Source organism: Somniosus microcephalus, chromosome 8 (genome assembly GCF_052327205.1).
Source record: "Somniosus microcephalus isolate GS21.2 chromosome 8, FLI_Smic_1.0, whole genome shotgun sequence".
NCBI lineage: Eukaryota > Metazoa > Chordata > Chondrichthyes > Squaliformes > Somniosidae > Somniosus > Somniosus microcephalus.
In genome coordinates this window covers 199,054,531-199,067,450 of record NC_140994.1, presented here as the reverse complement: position 1 = coordinate 199,067,450, position 12,920 = coordinate 199,054,531, and the positions used below count along the sequence as shown (strand labels likewise).

The 12,920-nt window shown below is 53.3% G+C and overlaps 1 protein-coding gene across 6 annotated transcripts in view; it reads right to left on the bottom strand.

Annotated features, from left to right (window-relative positions):
* The window catches only part of fam13b (family with sequence similarity 13 member B), a 220,561-nt gene that overhangs the window by 29,583 nt on the left and 178,058 nt on the right, over positions 1-12,920 (bottom strand). For 4 of the 6 annotated variants that reach the window (XM_085995563.1, XM_085995564.1, XM_085995565.1 and 1 more), the window contains 2 exons: positions 2,974-3,057; positions 2,105-2,200 (listed from right to left, as the gene is read on the bottom strand). In XM_085995563.1, coding sequence (XP_085851689.1) covers positions 2,105-2,200; positions 2,974-3,057 — 180 coding nt within the window. The remainder of the gene's footprint in view (positions 1-2,104; positions 2,201-2,973; positions 3,058-12,920) is intronic. The other 2 variants (XM_085995566.1, XM_085995569.1) reach the window with 1 other exon arrangement.

Genomic DNA, 12,920 nt, shown 5'->3' with positions numbered 1-12,920 from the left:
CACAGTCAATTGGGCAATGTCACAGTCAAGAGGCCATCTTTGAAGCCAGCTATAGGGTGAAATTTGTTCTAAGCCAGAAGAATTAGTTATGAAAGAATTCTTCGGATAGTCTCAGGCAACTGCTCTGAGACTAACACTTTCTTTTGCAAGAAGTTGTGTGGCTTGTGGGACTTCCTTTTACATCAATGCTGGTAATAAAACTGTTTTGAACAGTGCAAAAGGTTGTGATAAAACTGCCTTTGCTTCCTCAAAGATTGATGCATATTAAAATGGCTGTACAACTCTGAAGTTAATCAGGTTTGCAATTTTGTACCATCTCGTGCAGCCAGGAAGAAAGCACATTTACTGGACAATTACCTGCTTACAATGAGCTTTCCTTTCTAATCAGTGGGTGGAATAATCTTGTGATCAGGGTACCCTTCTAACAAACAATATATTTACTGAGGTCCCTTTTGCTAAGTTTGGAGTAAGTTTAGAAATGAGGCAACATTAGAAGACAGGAAAGTATTGTTGCCATTATCAGTCACTGTGAAGGACCTAGGACATTTAACACAAATCCTATAACTGGTTGCACTACTGACTGGAGGCTGATAATGAGTTGCTGGGACTTTAGTGGACTGATACTTACAAGTGAAGTATCAGCTGGAAAAGTTGGCAGGCAATTAAGCAAAGGTGAAACCCTGCAGACTCTCTTTAAAAGTGAAAAAAGTCAGCATGTCAGCTATTACAGCACTATTGCTAATACTGTTTCCTACCAAACTACACTAATTTAGAGTGAAAAGTGAGAAAAACATTTTCTAATACAACAGCCAAGGCTGCTGGCTTCTCAAAGAACTCCAGGTGCAGTCACCAAACAAAAATGGCAAGCTTTAGTCATAAATTTCTAAAAGGGTCGCCAGTTGATGGTCCCTTTCTCCCTCCTCTCTGCCCATCCCTTTGGAATGGCAATATCCTATTAGCAGGTGGAAACTGAACAAATGAAGTTTTAAAAATATATTTATAATTCACTATTAATACAAACAATGCATCTAATATTAATGGCAATGGCTTCTCTTCACACCCTCGCATTGTTACCACAGGAGTCACCGAAAGCTTCTATCCTTGGCCCCCTTTCTTATCTACAGGCTGCCCCTCGGGTAAATCATCTAAAAACACATCAGGTTCCAGTTGTACACTGATGACACCCAGCTCCAACTCACGCTACCTCTTTTGATCTCTCCACTGCCTCTATGTTGTCAGACTGCCTGTCCGACATCCAGGTGTGCTAAAATGTCCTCCAATTATAGATTGGGAAGACCAAAGCCATTTTCTTCGGCCCCCGCCGCAAACTCTATTCTCGCGCCATGAATTCCATGTCCCTTCCTGGCCATTGTCTCAGACTGAACCAGACTGTTCGCAACCTCGACGTCCTATTTGACCCCGAACTGAGCTTCTGATCCAATAAATTCTCCATCACCAAGACCGCCTACCTCCATCTCCACAATATCTCCACCCCACCTCAGTCCATCTGCTGCCGAAACCCTCATCCAGGCTTTTGTTACCTCTAGGCTCAACTTTTCTAATAACCTCCTGACTGGCCTCACATCTTGCATCTTCCATAAACTTGAGCTCATCCAAAACTCTGCTGCCCATATCCTAACTCGCACCAATTCCCGTTCACCCATCAGCCTTGTGCTCGCTGATCTACACCGGCTCCTGGTCCCCAAACGCCTCCATTTTGCAATTCCTATCCTCATATTAAAATCCATCCATGACCTTTCCCCATCCGATCTCTGTAACCTCCTCCAGTGCTACAACCCTCCGAGAGCACTGTGTTCCTACAACTCTGGCCTGTTGTCCATGTCCCACTTCCTTCACCCCAACATTGGCGGCCGTGCCTTCAGCTATCTAGGCCCTAAGCTCTGGAATCTCTCTGCCTCAAAGCCCACCTTTTTGACCAAGCTCTGGGTCACCTGTCCTAATGTCTCCTTCTTTGACTCAGGGTCAAGTTTTGTCTGATTATACTGCTGTGAGGTGTCTTGGGACCTTTTACTACATTAAAGGCACTGTATAAATGGAAGTTATTGTTGTAATTTTATTACTTTGAGGGAAGCTTCACACTTACAATAACTGGTGTTGCGCTTGCTTTGGCCAGCATCTGTTTCACAAGTCGGTATCTGTCATATAAAGGCTTCACTAGCTGCCTCTCTTCCCTAGTAACCTGGAAAATAGATAGGCCTCATTAAATATTGAAATAAGCAGGAGAGCAAACAATAAAATATATTCTTACAGGGTAATTAATGACAGGACTGTTTTCATAAATGTTCCTATTGTCTCACAATGTCTATATTAAACAGTCAATACACTGAACATTCAATTATTACACTAATTTTACTCTTAAAAATAATTCAGAATGTTATTTTATTTATGAGTTATTTAATTTCCTCCATATAACTTGATTGATACCAGGGAATATGATCAACACTACAGTCTAATCCCAGGTTTCAGTTTCAGATACCATTTACAAACCATTCTAGCTTTACTCTGGCAGTTTGTGATGCTATCTGAATCCCTGGTTCTCAAAAAGGGACTGACTTTCAAGTATTCAATTTTTATTTGTTGATATTAAGTTGCTTTCACCCCAAAGGCAATAACTGTATATCACACAATAAAATTAGTTCACATGAACATAGTTCATATTTACAGAATTAACAGCTTAAAAATACAAATTCTTAACGTACTTGACCTAGCACCAAAAATAACACCCGTTATCTCCAGATTTGTAATCCATTTTGTATACCTCTCTAGTCAGCTCTCAAATATTTTACTTTTTGTACCAATTTTATTCCTCGCTTGGATACAGATTGATATTTTATATTGAAGTACATAATACACTTAAATGAATACAATGCCTGACATTTAAGTTTAGATTTAAAATGTGCCAATAATTATGCATGATCAATAAGTCCTAAAAATAGGCAAAAGTAAATATACCGGACGTCCATGAATGCTCTCAAAATATAATAGACTCTTCTGAAGGGCTATCTTCTCTGCTGTTAAATGGTTTTGTCTCATTTCCTGTGAGAGGGGGTAATTAAATATATTTTTAATTAAACCAAGTGAAACTGCAATGGCAACACTTAACATACCAAATGTTATAAACCAATTTGTCAGCCACAAGCGCGTGCAGCACTTCTATTTGCATTTTAAAGTAGTCATAGAAACATAGAAGATAGGAGAAGTAGGCCATTCGGCCCCTCGAGCCTGCTCCGCCATTCAATGCGATCATGGCTGATCATCCAAATTCAGTACCCTGTCCCTGCTTTCTCCCCATATCCCTTGATCCCCTTAGCCTTAAGAAATATATCTAACTCCTTCTTGAATATATTTAACTAGTTGGAGTGCCCGGCGGTGCCGAGAGTTTTTTGAGGGCATGTTCTTATGAAAAAAGTACAAATATATATTATCACACAAACGAGTTTGTCTGTGTGGGAAGGAGAGAAAGAGAGAGGGGGAAGGAGAGAGAGAGAGAGAGAGAGAGAGAGGGGTGGAAGGAGAGACAGAGACTGGGGGGGGGGGGGGGAGAGAGAGAGAGAGAGAGAGAGAGAGACTGGGGGGAAGAGAGAGACTGGGGGGGAGAGAGAGAGAGACTGGGGGGGGGGAAAGAGAGAGACTGGGGGGGGGGGGAAGAGAGACTGGGTTGGGGGGGGGGGGGAAAGAGAGAGACTTGGGGGGGACAGAGCTGGTGGTCCCCTCCAATAAATTGCCAGGAGTAACCCAGGGCAGAGAATCTGGAGGCATACTGATTTGGATCAAAGCAGAACTTAGGAGTTGCATTGAATTTGTGGAAAAGGGCGAAAACCACTTATGGCTCAAAATTAAGAGGGGCATCATCTCCAGCATGAAAGATGTTTTCATTTGCACAATCTATATCCCCCCGACAGAATCCCCGTACTTCAAAGAGGACACCTTCTCCAACACAGAGAGGGAGATTATCCAATGTGTTGATATGTGGGGACCTCAACTCAAGAACGGGAGAAGAACCAGACTTCACCAATAATCACGGGAATAATTACATATTTGGGAATAACCATTTTGATCTCCCTTCCCATCCACACAGGCATAACTGCGACAAACAGACAAATACTAACAGAAAACAGCTACTGCAGCTCTGTCGAAGCCTGGGTCTGTACATTGTCAATGGTAGGTTATTGGGAGACTTCCTAGGAAGATCCACCTATTGCTCAACTCTTGGCTTCAGCACCGTAGACTATATGATTACAGATCTAGACCCATCCTCTTTCAGAACATTCACAGTCAAACCACAAACAACACTGTCAGACCACAGTCAAATTACTGCATATCTTGAAAGGACAGAAACAACCAACACAGAAACACAACCCAGTAAACTGTTCAACATTAAAAAATCTTACAGATGGACCAAAAACAGCACGGAAAAATACCAGAAAGCAATTAGCAACCAAACAACTCAAGCTCTCTTGGACACCTTTCTGGAAAATACATACACACACAATAAAGAAGGCGTAAACCGGGCAGTGAATAACCTAAATAATATTTTTGATAATTTGGCATCAATGTCAAACTTGAAAGTTCGAAAGAACAAACCCAAAACAAAAAACTACGAAAAATGGTTTGACTCCGATTGCCAGAACATGAGGAAAAAACTCAGAAAAATATCAAACCAAAAACACAGACAACCAGAAAACGAGGAATTACGCCTTACTTATTGTCAGGCACTAACACAATACAAAAGCACACTCAGAACCAAGAAAGAGCAGTATATTAAGAATACACTCATCTCCATTGAGGAATCCATTGATTCCAATTGTTTCTGGGACAACTGGAATACATTACACAAAAAACAACACGATGAATTGGCCATTCAAAACGGAGATACATGGGAAAACCATTTTGAAAAATTATACCAGAAAAACACACTAAGCCCAGAGCAATACCAAATATGCGAAAAACTGGCAAAGCTAGAATCTGCCATAAAAGATAACCAAAACCCGATAGACCCCATAATATCTGAAAAAGAGCTAATTAAAAAACTCAAGGACCTGCGACCAGGAAAAGCTTGCGGGGCAGACGGCATCCTAAGCGAGATGATTAAACACACGGACGATAAAATGAGATTGGCTATACTGAAACTCTTCAACTTGGTTCTGAGTGTCGGTTACTTCCCTGATATCTGGAACAAAGGTCTCATAACGCCCATATACAAAAGTGGGGATAAAGGTGACCCAAATAACTATCGAGGCATCTGTGTAAACAGTAACCTGGGGAAGGTTTTCTGTAGTATCATAAACAAAAGACTTAAACTTCCTTGAGGAGCACAATGTCTTGAGTAAAAGCCAAATTGGATTCCTGCCAAACTATAGAACATCAGATCATATCTTCACCCTACAGACCCTAATTGACAAACACGTTCATCAAAACAAAAGCAAAATCTACGCATGCTTTATAGATTTCCAGAAGGCTTTCGATTCCATCTGGCACGACGGCCTATTCCTGAAACTTATCGAAAGCGGGGTAGGGGGAAAAACATATGATGTAATTAAATCAATGTATACAAACAACAAATGTGCAGTTAAAATTGGAGACAAACAAACAAAATACTTCCCACAGGGGCGGGGGGTGACGCAGGGCTCGCCAATCTCACCGACACTCTTTAATATTTACATAAATGGATTGGCAAAACTACTTGAACAATCTACAGCACCCGGCCTCACCCTATATGAATCCAAGGTTAAATTCCTCCTCTATGCAGACGACCAGGTTCTGCTGTCACCAACTAAGGAGGGTCTACAGCAGAACCTGGATCTGCTGGAGTCGGTCTGTCAGACCTGGGCCCTGACAATAAACCTCCAAAAAGCCAATGTCCTCGTGTTCCAGCAAAGATCCAGACATCAGGGACCCAAATAAATCTCACACTAGGAACTAAAATCCAACAAACCACTAACTACACATACTTCATCACAGAAAATCACAGAAACCCCACAGTGCAGATAGAGGCCATTTCGGCCCATCGAGCCTGCACCGACACATATCCCACCCGATCCCCGTAACCCCACGTATTTAATCCCCCTAACACTAAGGGTCAATTTTATCATAGCCAATCAACCTAACCTGCACATCTTTGGACTGTGGGAGGAAACCGGAGCACCCGGAGGAAACCCACGCAAACACAGGGAGAATGTGCAAACTCCACACAGACAGTCACCCGAGGCCGGATTCGAACCCGGGTCCCTGGCGCTGTGAGGCAACAGTGCTAACCACTATGCCACCGACCTGGGCATAAAAATCAGCTCTACGGGAAATTTCAAACTGGCTGTGAATGAACTGAAAGAGAAAGCTAGAAGGGCTTTCTATGCCATTAAAAGATCAATCCAAATAGAAATCCCAATTAGCATTTGGCTCAAAATTTTCAAATCAGTAATTGAACCAATTGCACTCTATGGCAGTGAAGTGTGGGGACCGCTAACACAACAAGAATTTGCAAAATGGGGACAAACACCCAATTGAGATCCTACATGCAGAATTCTGTAAAAGTATCCTCCGGACTCAAAGGAAAACCGTAAACAATGCATGCAGGGCAGAACTAGGCCAATTTCCACTAATAATTACTATCCAAAAAAGAGCCACCAAATTTTGGAAACACCTAAAAATGAGCAACCCCCACTGCTATCATTACGAAGCCTTGAAATGCCAAGAGAGGACCATAAAGAAGAACTCCCTCAGTCAACTAGTCCTGGGACTCAGTGGAGCAACCACTAACAATACCCAGCCCCAGGACAGCGACATCGTAGCACAGAGAATTCGACCCAACACAATTGTCACTAAGCAAAAGGAAAAATACCTGTCATATTGGGCAGAAACAACAAAAACCCAAAGCAAACTCAATTGCTACTTGGCCCTAAACAGACAATACAACATGGCTGAGTACCTGACCATGGTAAAGGATAACAAACTGAGAAAAACCTTGACAAGGTACAGACTTAGTGAACATAGCCTGGCGATCGAAAAAGGCAGACACAGGCAGACCAGGCTGCCAAGAGAGGACAGGATATGCTCTCACTGCAGTCAGGGAGTGGTGGAGACAGAGATGCACTTCCTCACAGCCTGTGGAAAATATCAGGGCATCAGGGAGAATTTCTACCAGAAATTCTCAAATATGCCCTGAATTCAGAAATTTGAATGACGACCAAAAACTTCCATACCTACTAGGGGAAAAGAGAAACTGTGTAACACTAGCGGCACACTATGTTACAGCTTGCCATAAACAGAGGGACAACCAGTAAACCTAAGAAAAGAGTATATATAAATTATGCAAATTTTTTTTATACACTCAGGGATATATCTGTTTATACACTATGAATAGATCTGCGTTTATGTGTTCAACCATAAATGTATTTTGATGCTTTGGCAACATAAGATGTACCTTATCATGCCAATAAAGCAATTTGAATTGAATTGACTGGGGGAAGAGAGAGACAGAGACTGGGGGGGGGGGGGGGGGGGGAAAGAGGGGGGGAAAGAGAGAGACAGAGACTGGGGGGGGGGGGCGGAAAGAGAGAGACAGAGACTGGGGTGGGGGGGGGGGAAAGAGAGAGAGAGAGAGAGAGAGAGACTGGGGGGGGAGAGAGAGAGAGAGAGACTGGGTGGGGGAGAGAGAGAGAGACTGGGGGGGGAGGAGAGAGAGCGACTGGGGGGGAGAGAGAGAGAGACTGGGGGGGAGAGAGAGAGAGAGAGAGAGAGAGAGAGAGAGACTGGGGGGGAGAGAGAGAGAGAGAGAGACTGGGGGGGAGAGAGAGAGAGAGAGAGAGACTGGGGGGGAGAGAGAGAGAGAGAGAGAGAGAGAGAGACTGGGGGGAGAGAGGGAGAGAGAGAGAGAGAGAGAGAGAGAGAGAGAGACTGGGGGGAGAGAGGAGAGAGAGAGAGAGAGAGAGAGAGAGAGAGAGACTGGGGGGGAGAGAGAGAGAGAGAGAGAGAGACTGGGGGGAGAGAGAGGGAGAGAGAGAGAGAGAGAGAGAGAGAGAGAGAGAGAGAGAGACTGGGGGGGGGGGAAGAGAGAGAGAGAGACGGGGGGGACGAAGAGAGAGAGAGAGAGAGAGACTGGGGGGGGGGAAAGAGAGAGAGAGAGACGGGGGGGGAGAGAGACAGAGACTGGGGGGGGGGAGAGAGAGAGACTGGGGGGGAGAGAGAGAGACTGGGGGGGGAGAGAGAGACTGGGGGGGGAGAGAGAGACTGGGGGGAGAGAGAGACTGGGGGGGGAGAGAGAGAGACTGGGGGGGGAGAGAGAGAGACTGGGGGGGGGAGAGAGAGAGACTGGGGGGGGAGAGAGAGAGACTGGGGGGGGAGGAGAGAGAGACTGGGGGGGGAGAGAGAGAGACTGGGGGGGGAGAGAGAGACTGGGGGGGGAGAGAGAGACTGGGGGGGGAGAGAGAGACTGGGGGGGGAGAGAGAGACTGGGGGGGAGAGAGAGACTGGGGGGGGAGAGAGAGACTGGGGGGGGAGAGAGAGACTGGGGGGGGAGAGAGAGACTGGGGGGGGAGAGAGAGACTGGGGGGGGAGAGAGAGACTGGGGGGGGAGAGAGAGACTGGGGGGGAGAGAGAGACTGGGGGGGGAGAGAGAGACTGGGGGGGGAGAGAGAGACTGGGGGGGGAGAGAGAGACTGGGGGGGGAGAGAGAGACTGGGGGGGGAGAGAGAGACTGGGGGGGGAGAGAGAGACTGGGGGGGGGAGAGAGAGACTGGGGGGGGAGAGAGAGACTGGGGGGGGAGAGAGAGACTGGGGGGGGGGAGAGAGAGACTGGGGGGGGAGAGAGAGACTGGGGGGGGAGAGAGAGACTGGGGGGGGAGAGAGAGACTGGGGGGGGAGAGAGAGACTGGGGGGGGAGAGAGAGACTGGGGGGGGAGAGAGAGACTGGGGGGGGGAGAGAGAGACTGGGGGGGGAGAGAGAGACTGGGGGGGGAGAGAGAGACTGGGGGGGGAGAGAGAGACTGGGGGGGGAGAGAGAGACTGGGGGGGGAGAGAGAGACTGGGGGGGGAGAGAGAGACTGGGGGGGGAGAGAGAGACTGGGGGGGGAGAGAGAGACTGGGGGGGGGAGAGAGAGACTGGGGGGGAGAGAGAGACTGGGGGGGGAGAGAGAGACTGGGGGGGGGAGAGAGAGACTGGGGGGGGAGAGAGAGACTGGGGGGGGAGAGAGAGACTGGGGGGGGGAGAGAGAGACTGGGGGGGGAGAGAGAGACTGGGGGGGGAGAGAGAGACTGGGGGGGGAGAGAGAGACTGGGGGGGGAGAGAGAGACTGGGGGGGGAGAGAGAGACTGGGGGGGGAGAGAGAGACTGGGGGGGGGAGAGAGAGACTGGGGGGGGGGAGAGAGACTGGGGGGGGAGAGAGAGACTGGGGGGGGAGAGAGAGACTGGGGGGGGGGGAGAGAGACTGGGGGGGGGGGGAGAGAGACTGGGGGGGGGGGAGAGAGACTGGGGGGGGGGGGGAGAGAGACTGGGGGGGGGGGGAGAGAGACTGGGGGGGGGGGGGAGAGAGACTGGGGGGGGGGGGAGAGAGACTGGGGGGGGGGGGAGAGAGACTGGGGGGGGGGGGGAGAGAGACTGGGGGGGGGAGAGAGACTGGGGGGGGGAGAGAGACTGGGGGGGGGGGAGAGAGACTGGGGGGGGGGAGAGAGACTGGGGGGGGGGGGGAGAGAGACTGGGGGGGGGGGGAGAGAGACTGGGGGGGGGGGAGAGAGACTGGGGGGGGGGGGGGAGAGAGAGACTGGGGGGGGGAGAGAGACTGGGGGGGGGAGAGAGACTGGGGGGGGGGAGAGAGACTGGGGGGGGGGGAGTGAGACTGGGGGGGGGGAGAGAGACTGGGGGGGGGGGGAGAGAGACTGGGGGGGGGAGAGAGACTGGGGGGGGGGAGAGAGACTGGGGGGGGGGAGAGAGACTGGGGGGGGGAGAGAGACTGGGGGGGGGGGAGAGAGACTGGGGGGGGGGGAGAGAGACTGGGGGGGGGGGGAGAGAGACTGGGGGGGGGGAGAGACGGGGGGGGGAGAGAGACTGGGGGGGGGGGAGAGAGACTGGGGGGGGGGAGAGAGACTGGGGGGGGGGAGAGAGACTGGGGGGGGGGAGAGAGACTGGGGGGGGGGGGAGAGAGACTGGGGGGGGGGGGAGAGAGACTGGGGGGGGGGGAGAGAGACTGGGGGGGGGGAGAGAGACTGGGGGGGGGAGAGAGACTGGGGGGGGGAGAGAGACTGGGGGGGGGGAGAGAGACTGGGGGGGGGGAGAGAGACTGAGGGGGGGGGAGAGAGACTGGGGGGGGGTGAGAGACTGGGGGGGGGGGGGAGAGAGACTGGGGGGGGGGGAGAGAGACTGGGGGGGGGGGGGAGAGAGACTGGGGGGGGGGGAGAGAGACTGGGGGGGAGAGAGACTGGGGGGGGAGAGAGACTGGGGGGGGAGAGAGGACTGGGGGGGGGGGAGAGAGATGGGGGGGGGAGAGGACTGGGGGGGGGAGGAGACTGGGGGGGGGAGAGAGATGGGGGGGGGGAGAGAGACTGGGGGGGTGGGTGAGGAGAGACTGGGGGGGTGGAGAGAGACTGGGGGGGGGGGGAGGGGAGACTGGGGGGGGGAGAGAGACTGGGGGGGGGGAGAGAGACTGGGGGGGGGGGGAGAGGAGATGGGGGGGGGAGAGAGACTGGGGGGGGAGAGAGACTGGGGGGGGGAGAGAGACTGGGGGGGGGGAGAGAGACTGGGGGGGGAGAGAGAGACTGGGGGGGGAGAGAGACTGGGGGGGGGGGAGAGAGACTGGGGGGGGGGGGGAGAGAGACTGGGGGGGGGGGGGAGAGAGACTGGGGGGGGGGAGAGACTGGGGGGGGAGGGGGGAGAGAGACTGGGGGGGGGGGGAGAGAGACTGGGGGGGGGGGGAGAGAGGACTGGGGGGGGGGGGAGAGAGACTGGGGGGGGGGGAGAGAGACTGGGGGGGGGGGGAGAGAGACTGGGGGGGGGAGGAGAGAGACTGGGGGGGGGAGAGAGACTGGGGGGGGAGAGAGAGACTGGGGGGGGGAGAGAGAGACTGGGGGGGGAGAGAGAGACTGGGGGGGGAGAGAGAGACTGGGGGGGAGAGAGAGACTGGGGGGGAGAGAGAGACTGGGGGGGGAGAGAGAGACTGGGGGGGGAGAGAGAGACTGGGGGGGGAGAGAGAGACTGGGGGGGGAGAGAGGACTGGGGGGGGAGAGAGAGACTGGGGGGGGAGAGAGAGACTGGGGGGGAGAGAGAGACGGGGGGGGAGAGAGGACTGGGGGGGGGGGAGAGAGACTGGGGGGGGAGGAGAGAGACTGGGGGGGGAGAGAGAGACTGGGGGGGGAGAGAGAGACTGGGGGGGGGAGGAGAGAGACTGGGGGGGGAGGAGAGAGACTGGGGGGGAGAGAGAGAGACTGGGGGGGAGAGAGAGACTGGTGGGGGGGAGAGAGAGACTGGGGGGGGAGAGAGAGACTGGGGGGGGAGAGAGAGACTGGGGGGGAGAGAGAGAGACTGGGGGGGAGAGAGAGAGACTGGGGGGGAGAGAGAGAGACTGGGGGGGAGAGAGAGACTGGGGGGGGGAGAGAGAGACTGGGGGGGGAGAGAGAGACTGGGGGGGGAGAGAGAGACTGGGGGGGGAGAGAGAGACTGGGGGGGGAGAGAGAGACTGGGGGGGGAGAGAGAGACTGGGGGGGGAGAGAGAGACTGGGGGGGGGAGAGAGAGACTGGGGGGGGAGAGAGAGACTGGGGGGGGAGAGAGAGACTGGGGGGGGGAGAGAGACTGGGGGGGGAGAGAGAGACTGGGGGGGAGAGAGAGAGACTGGGGGGGGACGAGAGAGACTGGGGGGGGGAGAGAGAGAGACTGGGGGGGGAGAGAGAGACTGGGGGTGGGGAGAGAGAGACTGGGGGGGGGAGAGAGAGACTGGGGGGGGGGAGAGAGAGACTGGGGGGGGGAGAGAGAGACTGGGGGGGGGAGAGAGAGACTGGGGGGTGGAGAGAGAGACTGGGGGGGGAGAGAGAGACTGGGGGGGGGGAGAGAGAGACTGGGGGGGGGGAGGAGAGAGACTGGGGGGGGGGAGAGAGAGACTGGGGGGGGGGAGAGAGAGACTGGGGGGGGAGAGAGAGACTGGGGGGGGGGAGAGAGAGACTGGGGGGGGAGAGAGAGACTGGGGGGGGGAGAGAGAGACTGGGGGGGGGAGAGAGAGACTGGGGGGGGGAAGAGAGAGACTGGGGGGGGGAGAGAGAGACTGGGGGGGGAGAGAGAGACTGGGGGGGGGAGAGAGAGACTGGGGGGGGGAGAGAGAGACTGGGGGGGGAGAGAGAGACTGGGGGGGGGAGAGAGAGACTGGGGGGGGGAGAGAGAGACTGGGGGAGGGGGTGAGAGAGAGACTGGGGGGGGGGGAGAGAGAGACTGGGGGGGGGAGAGAGAGACTGGGGGGGGAGAGAGAGACTGGGGGGGGGGAGATGAGAGACTGGGGGGGGAGAGAGAGACTGGGGGGGGAAGAGAGAGACTGGGGGGGGAGAGAGAGACTTGGGGGGGGAGAGAGAGACTTGGGGGGGGAGAGAGAGACTTGGGGGGGAGGAGAGAGACTGGGGGGGAGAGAGAGACGGGGGGGGGGAAGAGAGAGACTGGGGGGGGGGAAGAGAGAGACTGGGGGGGGGGGAAGAGAGAGACGGGGGGGGGGGAGAGAGAGACTGGGGGGGGAGAGAGAGAGACTGGGGGGGGGGAGAGAGAGAGACTGGGGGGGGAGAGAGAGAGACTGGGGGGGGAGAGAGAGACTGGGGGGGGGGGGGGGGAGAGTTATTTCCCTGATATCTGGAACAAAGGACTCATAACGCCCATATACAAAAGTGGGGACAAAATCGACCCAAACAACTATCGAGGCATCTGTGTAAACAGTAA